Source organism: Colletotrichum navitas (genome assembly GCF_030913465.1).
Source record: "Colletotrichum navitas strain CBS 125086 chromosome Unknown LY79scaffold_32, whole genome shotgun sequence".
Lineage (NCBI taxonomy): Eukaryota > Fungi > Ascomycota > Sordariomycetes > Glomerellales > Glomerellaceae > Colletotrichum > Colletotrichum navitas.
In genome coordinates this window covers 104937-121990 of record NW_026850578.1, presented here as the reverse complement: position 1 = coordinate 121990, position 17054 = coordinate 104937, and the positions used below count along the sequence as shown (strand labels likewise).

At 52.3% G+C, this 17054-nt stretch overlaps 5 protein-coding genes across 5 annotated transcripts; 3 read left to right on the top strand and 2 right to left on the bottom strand.

Moving 5' to 3' along the window:
• Window positions 1–3081: 3081 nt before the first annotated feature.
• LY79DRAFT_659578 (uncharacterized protein) lies at window positions 3082–4973 on the bottom strand (the record flags this gene model as incomplete). The annotated part of the gene is made up of 5 exons (XM_060562746.1): window positions 4658–4973; window positions 4252–4485; window positions 3810–4161; window positions 3560–3669; window positions 3082–3375 (listed from the first exon to the last, which is right to left on the bottom strand). Exons 1-5 carry the CDS (start codon window positions 4823–4825, stop codon window positions 3082–3084), a joined length of 1158 nt encoding a protein of 385 aa, XP_060413785.1. The 5' UTR covers window positions 4826–4973.
• Window positions 4974–5184: 211 nt separating this feature from the next.
• Window positions 5185–5442, top strand: LY79DRAFT_473481 (uncharacterized protein; the record flags this gene model as incomplete). Its single annotated transcript, XM_060553220.1, has 1 exon — window positions 5185–5442. A coding segment is annotated over one exon (258 nt), but the record flags the coding sequence as incomplete, so codon positions are not given.
• A 1832-nt stretch (window positions 5443–7274) lies between these two features.
• LY79DRAFT_554933 (uncharacterized protein) lies at window positions 7275–7791 on the top strand. Its single transcript, XM_060557889.1, has one exon. The coding sequence runs from the start codon at window positions 7326–7328 to the stop codon at window positions 7725–7727; it is 402 nt and encodes a 133-aa protein (XP_060413783.1). The 5' UTR covers window positions 7275–7325; the 3' UTR covers window positions 7728–7791.
• Window positions 7792–8685: 894 nt separating this feature from the next.
• On the bottom strand, window positions 8686–13176 carry LY79DRAFT_220859 (glucose-methanol-choline oxidoreductase). Its single transcript, XM_060551597.1, has 8 exons — window positions 12337–13176; window positions 11726–12284; window positions 11328–11665; window positions 11081–11267; window positions 10790–11028; window positions 10464–10730; window positions 9194–10412; window positions 8686–9135 (listed from the first exon to the last, which is right to left on the bottom strand). Exons 1-8 carry the CDS (start codon window positions 12971–12973, stop codon window positions 8700–8702), a joined length of 3882 nt encoding a protein of 1293 aa, XP_060413782.1. The 5' UTR covers window positions 12974–13176; the 3' UTR covers window positions 8686–8699.
• Window positions 13177–14785: 1609 nt separating this feature from the next.
• LY79DRAFT_516131 (uncharacterized protein) lies at window positions 14786–16500 on the top strand (the record flags this gene model as incomplete). The annotated part of the gene is made up of 3 exons (XM_060554783.1): window positions 14786–15468; window positions 15525–15602; window positions 15663–16500. 3 exons carry the CDS (start codon window positions 14786–14788, stop codon window positions 16498–16500), a joined length of 1599 nt encoding a protein of 532 aa, XP_060413781.1.
• Window positions 16501–17054: the final 554 nt, after the last annotated feature.

Here is a 17054-nt window from a genome sequence, read left to right as displayed (position 1 = left end):
GTTTTCTGCAGAGTCGTGATAGACCTGCACGGAGACACGTGCGTAGTTGGTCCGGTTTGGTCGTAATGTAAACTGCAAGTTTGCTCAGGTAATGTCCCGGAGCCACATCTCTTTGCCATCGCGGAGTGATGGCGCAAGCGCAAGGACCAGTTACTGGCTGGCTCACTAGATGTTCGTTCTATGCGTCAAGATAACAAACTTCCTGGCAGGCCTGCCACAGCGGTGAGGAGAACGCTGGCGTAGAGGTCGAGAAGCTCAGGGACGGCTGGGAGACGGCCCCTTCCCCCGCCCTGATTTGCTTCCAAGGCCGCCCCAAGGACATGATCCCCATTGCCGTCATGTGGCAGGTCGCCGGTTGGCTCTACCCCTCCACGTTTAAGTACACGATCACCATACCCTTGGATGGTCAAGCGTAATTTCTCGTAAGGATTGTTTGTGTTTTCCGTCGATCTCGTTAACAATGCATGACTTGTACAATTGGACTGGGCGTCAGAACGTTGGTTCGCGCATTTTATAATTGGGCGCCTGTTATAATTGGTCGTTTGATATTGTTGGTGGCATACATGAAGGAGTACGCAGGAGTGGTGACAGGCTTTAGATGAGACTTGTCGCCTTTGTATAGGTATAGCTAGGTGTTAGCAGATATACGAAGAAGCGCAGGGCTGGGATCAGCCGAGTAGGTGGCGAGAACTAACCTTGGGATTCTAAACGCAGGCCCGCAGAAGATTGCCCTAAACCTGCTTGAGAAGGACCAGTTATAACGTTCGGTAGCGCTTGGTGTGGAGAGTTTTGTTGACAATGATGGAGCTTGCAGCTTTCGGATATAAATTGGCAGACACGGACAACTGACATAGCGTGTCAGAGCTTGACTGAAGGCTGATGGCCCATGGGCAGGCGCAGTTTCCTTAACATTAACGAACCTCGCTTCCTCTCGATTTGTGTAGCTGACTTGGCGTAGCTGTTGCTGTTACTGACTGGACGAGAGACTTTTCGGTAATGGAGGAATGGTGTTGTCATCGAACGCGGACCTAGACTATCCTCAACCTGTCTGAGAAGCACTGGTTGTGGCCACGGCCAGCGGCGCTCGATGCGGAAATGGTTATCGAGAATGACGGAGCTTACAGCCATCGGATACAGTTGGCAGACAGAGACAACTAACCTAGCCTTTCAGAGCTTTTGGTCAATTAATGTAGTCGTGCCTGTTGTCATGCATGTCGGTTGGATCCAAGCAATAAACAGACGCATAAATGTGGCCAAGCGGGTCTCATAACCACTTGAAGATGGGTTCATTCGTGGATGTATTAGATGTTGATATTGGCAAGGCCATTCATCTTCGCGTCCTTGACGAAATCCCCTATGGTATAAGGGTTGGGTGTTTGTCGGTTGAGGGGTATCTTGACATTCGTAATAGCAGGAGCTTGGGCCGAAGAACGCAGTACTAGCATTTGTTAACCAACCGTAATCCAGGCCACAACTTCCTGGCATCAGGTGTAGCTTCTTTGCGAGGGCGAATAGCGGAGTTGCATATTTGTAAGTAAAGCGAAGTCCTTCATGCATCACCCCTTGGTCATCGTGTCTGTATGTACCGCATAGTTCCCTTAAACATCTCGGTCGTCTGAAGATCAGGGGTCAGGACAGCCACCGTTCAAGGGCAGAAGCTGTACAATCTAGCTCGGTCGATGGTATCTGAGTATGGACTGGCTGCGAGCGCCGTACTCGTTAGCCGTTTCTGTAGCCTCGAGGTTAGAACAGATGGTCTGAGATGTAGCAATGCTTGGACGGGATAGCTACCTTGAAATATGTTGAAATCACCATACGTACCAGCGCGACCTTGCGCAAGGTCTGTGGCTTGTCCGAGGCGGGGGATTGGGCGGTTGTGATGCTTGAAGGGGTAACTCACGTCGTTCGCCGACACACATAACTTCAGAAGGGTGTGGGTGTGGGTGTGGTTGAATCGCGTTGTGCTCTAGAAAGAGGAAGTTGCCGTCCACCGCACACTGTGGCATACGGATACTCAGTAGGGCAATTGCAGCGAGGCTCTACCCGTTCGACACAGCTTCACCCGACGACTTGGCTAAGGCGCAAGAGGGGCCGATAAACGGGATGTTGTATCACCGCGCACTACGACCAATTATTCAAGTTGTAGCTCCTCCAAAGTTCAACTTAGAGACAGACACAGTTTTACGACAGAGACTCGCAACTTTGCCCCTCGCTCCACGACCGCCCTTGCTCGACCTAGCGCTCCTCCATAACAGGGCCTCCCGACATTGCCCCTCGTTCCACGATCGGCCTCCTGAGTTCGCCCCTCGCGCCACAACCAGTTTGCTTGTCACGGAGCTCCTCCGAAGTTCAGCTCAGAGACGCACCCGCTCATTATTAAAGAGTTGGCCCATTGCGTTATTACCAACAAGTCTCCTTATCCAGTCAGCGACAACAGCGACGACGCCTAGCGAGCAACGCCTCATCCCCTTTCGGGAGCCCCATACAGCTCTTTCGACTTGAGGTCCTTCTCGCGGGCCTATTTTATTCAATTCTTTCACACTTTACTCATGAGGGACTGCAGCTCGGCGTCCGAGGCGCCGATGTTGGCGCTGCTCAGCGATCTATGGTTTTGGGGACGCGCCGTGTGCGGTGTAATTATTGTTGTTTTTCCATTTCGGCCTGCAACTGCTTGTCCAATTCTTCCATATACCTGGCTACCTTACTACAGAGGTTATTCACCTCTTCCAGTCATTTGCCTATGAACTGACGTCTCTGATTCTTTTAGTCCACAGCTCTGTTTCGTTTCTTCGAATGTATCTTCACTCCCTTTGCCATCCTCTGCCCGCCAGCCGCCCGGGACACACTTCCCAAAGAAAAGCGCGCCAAGATCATTGCCTTCTTCCCTCCTAGCACGCGCATCAAGATACCAACACAGCCTGCCAGCCGCCTGGGATATCTTTTCTAAAAACAACGCGCCGGGATCACTGCCCTCTTTCCTACTGGCACGCGCATCCTTGATCTGGACACCGAAAACGCCCGCCTTGACCCCGACGCCCTTCCCAATGACAACTTTTATTATGAATAAAACACGATTCAAGGTCAAGAAGTCATTCTCAGCGCGCAAGAGACATTGATAGCTGCTATCTGAAGTAGAAGTTCGAGGGAGAGTGGTTGTGCAAGTTGCCTTATGACAGATTCAGGATTGATGAGAATAGCTTGAAGTTCTGCGCAAAGGCCTAGGCAGTGGCCTTTCTTGGCATTGACCAGGAACGGGAAACATCTCTCATAGGTCTCCGCGTCCGCTTTGTTGTCCTGCGCAATGTCCCACAGCGTTTTGCGCGTCTTATGGCTCAACCACGCCTTCAGAATACCCTTGATGTCCCGGGAGCAACACTGTACTGGGTAAGTCGTACTTGTCTCTCCCGGCACTGTCTAACATGTGCAAGCCATCGGGTAGATTTGTGGCGAGTCCCTCAAATCTGGCAAAGAATTCGGGCGACTGGGAGCTGTTGTCGATTGTTCGCTTGATGATGGTTGCGGAGGTGACTGAACGGGGTGCCAGGCACGACACGCTTACCGTGATCAGGGCATGAGCAGACACTGTAATTGTACTGATCGAAGGAAGAACCTGTAAGGTTTTGGCGCAGTCCACAGGCGATAATAATTTCTGATGAAGCACAATGGTCCCTATGATGGAGATACTGCTTTAGGGAGAAGATCTGTCGGCAGCCCGAGAAACAGATAAATCAGTGATTGTGGGTGCATTTGCGTGAGATGCGCGATCCACGCCTCTATCGAGCCTTCTCTGTGATCATCCTCGCAGTAACCAACATTCCGTCCTCGCTGGCCCGGTTTTTCAAAATCTCCATAGAAGAAAAAGACTTGTTGTGTGGTGACTTCAACTTCATCTATGTCGAAGAATCCTCCGATTTGCGCGGTCGCTAGTACGACATGCGTAGGCACGTTAACCAGTAGGTTTCTCTTGGCTGCGTTTATAGCTAATCGAACAAGATGCTCGCAGGCGATAGACTGTCGCTGTATGTCTGTAAGGTAGGCAATTTCGTCGCAAACGGTCGAGGGTTCGATGCCTCGTCTGGGGCGAAACGCAGGATCCTTATAAAACGCCATCTGCACTGGCGCTTCGTACAATCTGACGGTCTCGGGCTTGTTGTCGGCCGCCTGTGCGACATGATCACTAAAATAGTTCCTGAGATCACTGGCAGGAATAGACGTAAGACAGCAGGCGCATTAGATTGTCTGAGTCGTGACTTGTTTGTTACGGAGCACCAGTGTTGGAACAGGTATCTCGACCTGACGAATAACTTGAATGTATGTAGGTCGCTCCTCCGGAGTCTGATCAATCTCTAACGCACGAATCGGCCTGTTAGGGAAAATGGCGCGGATATCATAAGCTTCAACACGTGGGTTTCGTGGTTGCAACTCGTGGACTAGGCGCCAGTGAGCGTGGGCGGCTTTGGGTGCATAGTGCGTATCGCCGCATCTCTGACAAAGAATTTGCTGTTAGCAAGAGCGCCAGCTAACATAGTGTAATCTGTATTATGTGGGTAAGTCGTTGAGTAGGTTATCTGATGCCCTGCCATGAGCTTCGAGACAATGAAGACGAGTTGCCACCATCTGTCCCCTTCGGCATCTCCACGAGGGCAGACGTACATACCGTGCTTTGTTTGACAGGGTGTGTGTCGCAGAAGTCCCCGGCCATGATCAACACAATCATCGCGAAAATACCATAGTATGGCGATCCAGCATCGAGGCTTGTCTTCGAGGTATTACTGCAAGGCTTGGAGTCTGCGTCGGGTCGGAGCCACCAAACGCGCCAAGACATGCGGCGAGGCACCGGACTGGAGTATTTGAGTTCACCGATATTGAATTGCTGATACTGACGATTGTGCAAGTTGTCCAATTCGTCTTATACTAGTTCCTCCGTACCCCATACGGACGCGTTCGCTTGACACCGTACATTCAGCAGAGCATGCACGGGACCCTGCATGGACTTCAGCAAGCCACGCGAGGCATCAGACCCACATGATATCTGGGGTCAGCCGACTACACATGATCGAATCGCCTGGTGCTTTTTTGACGCATCGTCTAAGAATACGGTCGCAATCCTCGATAACCTGGTGTTTGGAAGCTTGGGTCGCTTGCGTTCTCTTCACATAGATGGGAACAACTGACCATGTTACGCCGCAGACCTGGGACATCCTCTCCAAAGAGGAGCGCGCTGAGATCATTGCCATCTTTCCTACTGGCACGCGCATCCTTGATCTGTACACCGAAAACGCCCGCCCTGGTCTCCACTCTCTTCGCAACGACAACAACTTCCGCCATGACAGCGCCATGTACACTGACAGCATCGCCATGGGCAAGCACGACCCGGAATGGCTTGAGCAGGCATTTGTAGCGCGTGAGATGCTGCGCGCTGGGGACTTCGACAGCTACCTGAAGCAGGAGTTTCTGTTTGGCGACGTACTCGATGCAGTCTTGAAGTCGTTCTTGCCGCTCGACTTCGTTTTGGAATCCATATTCGTTGGAAGGGGCGAGCACATCGACCAGGTCCAGGGATCGGCGAAATATATTGGCCGTGACGAATTGGGCGATTCCTTTGACCAAAGTAGATTTTCGAGAAATGCTGTGTTGCCCTCCGCCGCAAGATTAGTGCGGCAATAGTCCGACGGCAATGGGAAACTGGAAATGTTGTAAACAACGTTGCGTGACAAACGCAACGATAAGAGGGGATCAACGCGGTAAAATTGAAAGATGTGAAGCAGTAAGAAAGAAAACAAGCAAACCAAGGCAGGTAGTTGATAGAGGATAAGAATAGGACGATGTAATGCTGCGATGAGAGATCAACGAAAACGAAATATGCATATAATGAGAGGAGGAGTGGTGTGTGAAAGAAGAAGAAGAAAAAGGCAAACTGTGCCTCAACTAAGGCGGTTCGGGTGGGCTATAGGAAGGTACGTCAGCTGAGTCCACTGCTTCCCTTCTCAGGTTATCTTGGTCAAATCGCCATATTCGGCTTTCTTGCCGTCCGGAAACTCAGGCGGGAACATCTCAAGGCGGGTCCATCAATTTTCAGTGGCGGTTGCAAAGCATTCGGTTTCGCCGGGACAGTTGGTTTGTCGTTGGCTTTGGGTGAAAAAGAAAGTGAAAACTCGTTCGAAAGGCAATACTATTGAGAAAGCAGCAGACACAGTCTTCCTTTTGGAGCTGGGAGATGGCATCACAAGGGCTTCGAAGATGCTTGTCGGCGGCGGCAGATCAACTGATCCGGGCTTAGCGGCCGGCTCTTTGCCTCTAGGGTTCGATTTCCAGCAGACCCACCACTGCCAGCACTCTTATAATCCAGCCCAGCCAGGTCATTTCCTCTCTTTCATTATTATTCATTGCCTCTACATTGTGAGTACCGTCAATTTTCTGGAAGATGAAGGCGAATTTCGGCTGCTTCTTTAGCGCAAACAACCAAAGAAGGTTGCTCTGCAATGTCACAGAGGGTGTAACAACGACGAGGATCGAGCCATCTCGCCGCAATGCCAGAAACAGCATATCGCCGGGCTGCATCACTTCCGTCAGGGCAGCGTCAGCCTCGACGCTTCGAGCCTTACCCTAAAGTACACGGCAGCCGATTGCGAGGACCGATATGGAGCGTAACCAAGTCCGCGCCTCGGACGCCGAGCTGCGGTCGCTTATGAGCCAAGTGCGAAAGAACCGAAGCAAATGCGCCGGCGAGGAGAATGTCAACCAGGAAGCGCCTTCTGCTCGCCACATATCCAAATGAAACGTGCCGCGGTATCTCTGTCATCATCCTCACCCAGAAGCCGGCATAGAGGCCTCGTGCCCTGAAACTCGTGCTGGTTCGATTCGTGCATAATGGTTTCCACCAGCGTTAATAAACGCTTGGTGACCACGCCGGTGAACATACCCGACAAAAATCCGCGCCTTCTACTCTCCCCTGATCTCTAGCCACCGCCGATCGGACTTCGCCACTCGGAACGAGACCGAACGACGTCCTCAAGAAGTAGTCATTGTGTACTTCAGGGGGACCGCCGGAATAACGTATCTTAGTCATTGGGAAGTTCTAGGTCCCCAACCGTTAGCCTTTCCAATATTGGGGTCTTCGGATTCTAAAGAACGCATGCAACAAGGCCACTGCCTAGCCTTTGCGACTTGCGGGACAAGGAGTTCTGGGTCCCTAACCGTCAATCTCTCCTCGCCCGTCCCACTTTAGCACCCCCCAGCGACTGCAGTACGTAATATCGTTGTAGGTCTGGCTACCTTAGGTTGGTAGTGTGGAAAGCTCTCGACGATTGGGAGGCACAATTCAGATGAGTTCGCCTCGAGGGGCCTGCCGCCTACCTTGTCACTCTACATGTGGCCCGACTGCACCTTGGCCGCACTGGCTGAGCAGATCGCTGCCGCAGACCCCTCGTTGCTGCCGGCACAAGGCTGGCCTTTCGTGTTATACCCGGACACTAGGAACGCGGCGGACTCACCTGGCGCTCACCACGCGCAGACAGAGATCCCCCCTGTTTCTGGTCAACGACCTAGAGAGCGTCGTGTTAGGCAACAGCACGGCAGGCGCTATTCTTGCTGCTATCAGCGCAGAGGCGGTTAACGGAGACATACACATGGCCGATAGGACAACGGCATTATCGGACACGGATATAGCCAAGGATAAGACGCTTGGTGACACCAAGTTTGTAGTAGGGTGTTGTGACAGTACTTAAGTGCCGTTGTAGCAGTGACAACTGGGAGTCCACTTTTGTCATGACAGTTATGAGCCCAGTTCGCTCTACGAGATTGTCTGTGTGCCTCAATGGTATGCTCTCTGCATTATTTTAACCAGCAACAGACGCTGTAGGTTTAAATCCCGGAAGTAACCTTGGGTAAGTCGCTAGGCTTAGTGCCTAGTATTTACGTAAGGCCTTAGTTAAGAACAAAAGTAGAGATAGTTGCCTGAACTCCAGCAAGATGTACCTAATTAAGAGGTTAAAGAGCCAGTCTTCTATAGAAACATGTTAGAAAACTGAGGGGGTGTCTTGTGACAGTACTTAAGTGCAGTGGTAGCAGTAACAACTGCAGGTCCACTTTTGTCATCACAACCTTATATTAAACTTGTTAACAAGCAAAAAGTACTTCTCTTGATCGACACCCCTTAGGTTTAACTTTACTAGTACTAAGCCTTTAATCGTACTTATCCTAGTAGTAGTTTACCTATAACCTATAATAATTATAATATGATTCAAAATAGTAACTAGTTATAGGTCTTAGTAAATAGTTACTAAGCTTCTAGTAATAACATGTCGGAGGTTGTGGCCAGACTTCTTCGGCCAGGATGTTATGGACCTCGGCTATCAACTTCGCTGTCATCCCATGAGCTCATCCCGCATCACGACCTGCCTTGACGGCTGCCCTGTCGCAAGTATCAAAAGTCTGCAGAGCAAACCCGTATGCTTGGGACCCTTTGCTTTTTGCCATGTCTCAATCTGCGCCCATCTCATCACCAAAATGGCATAGTGTTTTGCTGGCGTATTTTGTTCAATTAGGATATCTAAGCAAAGCCTCTGTTATGCGAATGAATTATTTCATATTAGGTGAACTACTAGAAGCATTTCGTTTTTTTGGGGGGGATGGATGTGACAAAGGAAATTGCAATAATGTCTCGGAATAACATCCCCTCGGGGATGGGGTTCTGTTCCTTAATATTGGCCAGCAACCTTCTTAAGTTCCTGGTGGTGGTGGTTCTTGGTTTCGACTTTCTTAATGTGGTGCAGGACGCGGGGGAACACGTCCTTGTGAGCAGTAGGGCTCATCCAGACATCCATGTGGCCGCGGTCCGGGAACACCTGTCTCTCGTAGCATACCCCGCCGTTGGCCTCGCTGAGAGTAGTGAACGAGGTGTCGGTGTTGTCGGGGGCGAAGACGTCGTCCTCGGTTCCGGAAAAGAAGAAGATGTCTAGGCCCTTGAGGCGGGCAATGTTCTGGGGCGTAACGAGGTTCTCGTTCTGAGAGTCCGTCACAATCCCGTGGGTACCCTGGTACATGAGGTGGTTCAAGCTGGCCATCGACATGCCTCCCAAGAAGTTCTCCAGCTGGGAGTGAGTGGCCTCGTTGAGACCCTTGTGTGACCAAAGGCTGCGTGGTTTATGTCAGCGATTGGCAGGTTGATGAAAGGGCTTCCTGGACAACTTACCGGCCAAATACGAGGGAGCTGCGATGGCAGACAACCGAGTTGCAAATCTCATTGCGGTGGCCGACTGGGTAAAATCGCAGGACTTGGTTGAGGGCCTGCTGGACGTAGCCGTCATTGGGGGTGCTGGAACAGTCGAACCACTTGCCTTGAACCAGGTTGTAGATGTTGGCCATGGAGATCGGGAGGCTGGCCTTCATATTGTTGACCTTGGCGAACGTGGGGTTCATGAAAACCTGCGACGCTGTGACACCGCTGAGCCATTGGCGTGGGATTGTGCCGTCGAGGAGGCCGGAAGCCAATGCGACGGATCCCGCGGAGTGGGCCACCACGTAGGTCATGTGAGACGGGCCGGAGCCGTCCATCTTGTCGATGATGGTGTGTCTCTTGCGGATCTCCTTCAGCGCCGCGTGGATATCGCGGCGAGCGTCGTACGTGGTCCAGTTCTGTTGTGCCACCACGGTCTTGCCCACCCGGTGCACCATCGAGTAAACGCGGTAGCCCTTCTCACGGAAATACTTGACGGCGTTCTCCTTGATGGTAGGCAGGGCGAACATCTGGTGGTCGACGGCTGCACCAGGGATGAAGAGCACAATCGGGGCATTGTCTGACTGCTGTCCCTGCTTGCCTTGCGGCTCCCACATGTACAGCTTCGTCCTGACGCGGTCGTTGGCTACGACGGTGCATTCCTCCGACCACGGCGTCGGGTTCTCGTAACTGTGGAAGGGAAGAGAAGGCCACATCTGGGGGATGAACGGTGTGAGGAATGCGCTAGCAGCCTTCGCAGCGAAGTACCCCAAGAAGTTGGCGGTCGATGTGGCCTTGGCGTAAAGGCTCGAGCCGGTTGCCTCCATGGTGGTGCACTCCTGGAGGAAAGCACTCGGCCGAATGTGAATGACGCCCTTGCCCCGGACCTCGCTCGGGATGGACTGGTCGTGTTCGTCGACCTCGGTGATGGTGCAGTACAAAGTTGTAGTCGCCTTCCAGAGGTTCCAAGGGTTGAAGACCACGTCCGAGTTTACTACCTTGTAGCCGTTGAAGTGCAACTTCTTGCCGTCTTTCTGAGATACAAGGAAGTTGTAGGTAAGGTTCATGGTGTCCGGAGACCTTGGATCGTCATTAAATAACTGGAACTTGCCTCCCTGCACCATGCAGGTTCCGCCAAGAGCTGGACAGGTAAAAGTCCCAGTGAGATTGGCCTCGTGTTCCTTGTCGTTGACCACTGATAACACAGTCAGAACGCATGCATATCGGTATGGGGGCTAGCACTTACGGTTATGCGTGTTCCACGATCGGGCGCTGAGGAAGAACCTGGCGTATTCGCCTCTGCTCCTCGCAGTCTCAGTGGCCCTTTCGAAGTCAAGTGACTTCGAATCGTGTCCAAAGTGAATCGATCCGTCCATCATTTCCGAGAAGGAGATGCCAGGGGTTTTGTCATCCCGTGCAGTCTTGATGATCTCCCTAACTTTGGCCACTTGGAGGCTATCATCATCGCCCTCGAACTGATTGTGCGCCGGTTCAGCGAAGAGATTGAGAGAGCCTAAGGGCCATTAGTATTTGGCAACAATCCATAAAGCAGCCTCGCTAGGGATGGTCTACCGTTCTTCTCTTCCAAATTGACTTTGATTCCGAACTCCTCGGCAACCATCTCGACAGACCTTTCAGCAAGGGCGGTGATGGTTGCAAAGGGGTTGACTCCGAGAGCAGCAGGGACGATGGTGCCGTCACAGACAACCAGCCCCTTGTGCACTTTATCAGTGTTGTCAACGAAGAGCTGTCCCTTATCGTTGACACCGCCGCTAGCACCTGTGCCGTCGGCGCTGATACGAGCGCCACCGCTGTATGTGTGTGTTAGATACCTTTCTCAAGTCAACGACCAAGAATACTCACATTGCGTGGACAGTAATCTCCTTCTCTCCGAAAGCGGCGTAGAAAGGACTGTCAACGTAGGTACCCCCAATCAGGTTGGTAAGCTTGGCCAAGTAGCCCGCAAGCTTCTTGGCTCTGTGAGACTTGCCAACACCGGAAAAGTTTATCATAGGTCGGTCATTGTGCAGCTGCATAGTTGCTTGGCTGCCTAAAAGAAGTTTTGGTCAGAGGCGCTCAAGAAGGCATGGCAGGATGAATTAAGACTTACTGTCATGGGACATAATCAGGTAACACTGCGTCTTTTCGGTGCTGCCTTTGGGATAATAGGGTCCAAACACACGGCTACCGGCGGCCGCAGCCACGTGTTCAATGGCTCCCTTGAGGGAGATGTTGTGAGGAAACACCTTCCCAGGAAGCAGATTAAGCATTGTCTGGTAAAAGGGGGCCAAGGCTGCGGGGATGGCGCCCTCCTCAATCACAAAACCATCCAGGGGGTTGTCCAGACCGTGACGACAGTCGATCACGCCCGTGATGCAAGGGCCAACCGGCCGATTCGGCGGGGGATCCGGGCGACCCATACCATTGATGTACTCGTTTGTGTTGTATCTGAATTGATTATTAGCATGTGCGAAGAAGTCTTGAAGTGCGAAGTGCAAGGTGCCCTACCCGAACGCCAAAATGTCACCGTTTCCGCTCATCCCATGACCAACGTCATCGCTCATGTCGAGTCCAAACTTCTTGCTGCGAAGGAGAATCTCCGTGGTACCAAGACTGCCGGCCCCGAAGAAGACCAGCTCCTTAGCATGGACCCACATGAGGTCCTCGTGGAAGATGTCCTTGAAGTTGGCACGCTTGCCTCCATGCCAGGCAAAGTGCACGATGTATCCACCCCGTTCCTTGGGGGCCTCGGTGACGTAGCGGACCTCGCACTGGCAGAACATCTCAGCTCCCCAGTTCCAGGCGTCGCTGAGGTAGTTGACCAGGGTCGTGGATTTACTGCCGTCGTTAAGACCGGTGGTGTCTTGGCCAGAAAGGGTGGACGCGCGCATGTAAACACCGGTGCTGTTCTCTCCGTCCTCGAACCGAGTGGTCTGGGGCACGCGGTAGAACTTGTCTCCCCACCCCATGAGGTTGGCCTGCTTCTCGAGAGTCTCAAGCTTGTGAAGCTTCGGGAAGTCCTTGGGGTACCTCTCAGGCTCCAACACACCTGCGGCCCTTTCGTAATCTGTGACGGAACTTGTTAGTCTATATTTGGGAACATTGATGGTGTAACATACACTTTCTGAAGTTCTCAGCACCCCTCAGCTTATCGGGCCAGATGGGAAGGTCAAGAACTCCGTCGTCGGCTTCCAAGAAAACGTTGGCATTGAGCAAGCTTGTACCACCTAGACCGTTGCCGACGAAGGCGTTCTGCCCGTCACCGACGATGAGATGGTACAGCCCAGTCGGGTCTCTCCGTGTTCCGTACGCGCCCAAGCGGCCCAAGATACTATCTGTGGCGGCATTTGTAACGTGAAGTTCGTCCTTGGCCTGCAGGATATCCGACGGGAATTCTCCCGGCCACTTCTCCTTACCGCGCTCGAGGAGGCAGACCTTCTTGTTGCCTCTGGCCATGCGACTGGCAGCGACGGCACCGCCGTAGCCCGATCCGATGACAACGGCATCGTACGACGGGCGGATCAGCTCAACGGGGCGAGAAATGCGAGGGTAGGTGCCGGTGACGGGGTCAAACATCCCGCCAGTCTTGTCGTAACCTTCGTATGGCTCCGTCGTCGAACCTCCATACGGAGTTTCGAATGAGTCTTGATAGGTGCGGGGAGCTTCTCTATAACCGTTGGCTTCGCCGTTGGCGCCGTTGGCGCCATTGATCTTGGTTTGGCCATTGCCGTTGACCTCCCCGTTGTACTCGGCCATGGTCGGTTGGGAAAGGGTAAGCTTCCCGAGGTAAATGATAATAAAGACGTGGGAGCCTTCGAATATCACCCCAGTAAAGGGGTCTTGCAGATACAGAAAAAGCTCTTGACCCAAGCTCAGAATGATATGGGTTACCTGGGGCTTTTATAACAGCAATCCCCTACTCCCTTATAAACCCCGGGATTACACCAGATTGGGAGATGGAATCGGCATTCTCTCTATGAAGACATTGTGTTGTCCATTCTCCATCGAGGCAAGACCAAACACCTCGTCACATGCTCGTGAAGAATACCAATTCGAATGATGGGGGAAATTGCGGATTCTTTGCATCACCGGATGCGGAGGTTTCGGTCAAGCATCAGCCTCTGAATGTTCGCAGTCGTTTTGAACTCTTTTAATGCACAGCCTAAGTTGTGGTCTCAGGGATCAAATCTCTAACCCGGCAACATAGGCCATTTTCTTGAAGAGTAACGCTGCTGTCTCGCACGGCTCGCCAGAAGCGTGTTGCTGCAAGGCAGTCTTGTCCTGCCTTGGATGTATCTTAGATATTGCCTTCCAGCCCTGTAGGTAATAAATTCCGCTTACTTCGCAAACCTGCTTCAAAAAAGACCCGAACGCTTGGATGCAGAGATCCAGTCTACGTCGGGAGATAACACCCCCTGCTGTAGAAGTTGGTCCTAGTCTGGGTTCCCGGCAATCGTCTGCATTAGTTGCTGCAGAGGATGCGGTTGAGAACCAACCCGATCGTGAACATTCACACACGCGTACATGCCGTCTCATGAACGGCAATCTCCACAACGGAGGCGCCGCTTGAACAGGAATAACGCGGACGATCGAACCCCGAAAAAGGTTTAGGTCATGGAACTACCGCTTCGCTCTAACGAACATACACTACTGAAGGCTGACGGCTGTTATCGGTTCCTCGACGAGACAGAAGTCTTACAAGCTGCTGGCTGAACATGCTCAACGTGAAGCTACTGACACGCGGGCGAACTCTCAATCCCACACTCTGTGCCCAGGAAACTCGACCGATTGGTTCTTTGGCGCCATCGTGTTTGCACTTTCTAGGCGGGAATGTGACTAGCTGAAAGCGGGAAGACTAGCGGGCCGCAACCAGACGGAAAGGGGTATTGGGGTAATAGCCCACCTTAGAACGCACGTATGTGCCATGCGCGGCAAGCTCGCAGAATGCTTCAAGACTCCAAGACACGGGGCGCACGATAATCTGACTAGCAACCACCTGATTGATGTTAGATTCGTTGATGTCTTGCAGGGAGGCATGATGGGGAGGACGAGGCATGCAAATTCCAGTGCCGAGTCGATGTGTTGTCCAAGCCGTTGATAATGTTACATGTTTGCAAACCCGTCACCCCTCTCGAGGACCGCATCGGCGTCGAGGTCCATGTTGGACGCCAACTAGATGTGGTCGAAAACACTCGTCTAAGCGCCACCATACAGAAGTCGGCTGTTTCTGCTTATGGTGGGCGTTTTTATGCCTCGAACTATCACGCCAGAGAGGCAGTTCGACATGTGAACTGAGAAGCAGAAGTACCGGGCATGTGATCTTGAAACAGCAAGGTCTTGTCAACATTGTTCAATGGCACGCGTCACACCGGCATGTTAAGGGAAACCACCACAAGATAGCAGCACAGCAAAGGAGAACAGAACCGCGCACCAAACTCACTCCAGTCCTCCTCAGCTGAGAGGGAGATATGTAAAACCGTCAGTATTTATTTGATTGCATCCCCGTATCATTTCACTTGCAATCTGCCTCAGTATCCTCGTCAGTCAAAATAATTTACACTCGCAAACATGGAGGCAGTCAATGTTACATATTCCCTCCCAAAGGATGTGACCGATAAGAAGATTGTGGTCCAGCCCAGTTCGGACCTTCAAATCAGCACCTACAGCAAAGACGGCAGCAAGGGACTCGGAGTCTCGCGAAGGTCCGAAGACCCCTCTCTCAGGCCAGCATACTTCTACACCGGCCCGCCATGGAGTTTGCTTTGGAGTGACACGAAGCTGTTTCTTCGGAATATCATTTACCTCCCCTGCATTGTCTTCCCCCTCTGGGCGCAGCCCCCAGCGCGGTCTTTTCGTCTTGGAGTCGACAACAGGTTCGTGGAGCAGCCTCGTTTCCTCGTCAGCCAGTTCTATCGCCAGTTCCAAGCATGGGCCCAGACCTACTTCCACTCCGGTCCGATGGACGAGCTCTACCCGTCCTGGAACAACTTCTGCGACATTACTTTCCATATAATCCTCATGGCCGCCCAATCGGCCTTCCTCCTGTCGCTCCCCTTCCTGACCTTTTTCTCTTTCAACCTCTTCGTTGCTTGGGTTGGTCTTTTCGTCACCACCAACTACATCGCGTGCTTCGCGCTCAATGGCTGGATGCCAGAGGGATTCATCTGGTCGAAGGAGTTTCCTGACACCGCGCGATGGAGGGAGGAGCACGCGGATGAAGAATGGATCTTCTTGAACGGAGTTGCGGTTGGGTAGGCTCTCTATCGCATTACAGTCTTCCTCGCAAGTGGAGCTAATCATTCAACAGCAAGAATTGGCTGCAGAGCAATATTGACCGCATTTCATTGACTTTCCACCGCGAAGTCAAAGGCGTGCACAACAGGACGTGAGTGAATAGGAACCGCTTGAGAATATACATTCTGACCTATACTGACACTACACTTAGTGCGGGAATAATCTTCGACATCATCCAATGCCTTCTGGAGCGCTGCATGTACTTCGGCACCGCGGACACTAGAATCTGCTTCTCTCACATCTCTGACGCGCTCCTCTCGGACAAGAAAAAGGTCATCCTCATTCTTCACTCGCAGGGCGGCCTCGAGGGCAGCATCATCCTCGACTGGCTCATCAACCAGCACACGCGCGAGGTTCTGCAGAAGCTGGAGATCTACACATTCGGCAACGCCGCAAACCACTTCAACAACCCCCGCGTCAAGAAGGAGCATACCGTTCCTAGAGTCAAGGACCGCGCCATACGCCACATCGAGCACTACGCCAACTCGATGGATTTCGTCTCCCGATGGGGCGTTCTTCACTTTAAGAAGCAGACGGCGAGAAAGGATGGCCGCTTCCTCCGTCTCGGCGAGATTTCCTCCCTCATCTCCAGAAAGGTGCAAATCATCAAAGCGACATTCTGGACCGCGTCCAAGCAGGCCAACAAGCTGGACTCGGAGTGGAATGCCTTTGAGGGCGTGCTGATTGAGCGCAACGGCTCGGGTCACCAGTTCAACCAGCACTACCTCGACAACATGTTCCCGCTAGATGACAGCCTCAGCAGAGTCCAGACCAACGGGGATGGCTCTCCTGTTCCGGGCACCTTTATGGCGTCGCCGACGAACGTTCGTAACGACCCCTGGAAAATCGACGAGCAGCGGAAGATCACAAACGGAGTTGATGGTGTTGCCCATCACAACGAGGTGAACGGTTACTCTGTAGAGCTGCAGGTTTACCAGATCAGCCGCCTCTGGAAGTACGTGAATGGCGGCAGGCCTAAAGACAAGTAGGCGCAGAAGGCCACATCGCACGCTTCCCGCGCCGGTTCAAGAGACGCAAGGATCGTGTAGGATATGTGACTGCGCTTTATAACGCGCTGCAAAACAATGTTTCGAATTTACAAAAAGAAAAAGAACGAAGAATTCGAGACTTGCAACTCTTAGTTTGGCTCGATTCTGCTCGGCCGGGGACTACCGGGGTGATCCGTCTCAGGCCGGCAATAGTCAAACATCTGTTGCAGTGAAAGCCGTTTACTAGAATTCTTACGTATTACTCCGTAGAGTCCGTGTGTAGAAGCTCTAGTCAACTTGTTAAGCTGGCGTGTGGTTGAGTGCAGTCAAGATCGAAACCAAATTTGTTAACAGCGGAGGTCCTCTAGAGACTCCTCTTACAAAATACAATCCTACTCTCTCCTGGAGTCAAGGTTCACCTCCCACCAGGAAGTCTTCCGCGACCCTCGTCGTCCCCACAGCAGTGAGCTCCCGGTGTCGATGTCAATGATGGATCGAGGTTCCTTCAGAGACGTCTGGGTCAGCGCACATCAACGCATATAAGTATGGCTGGC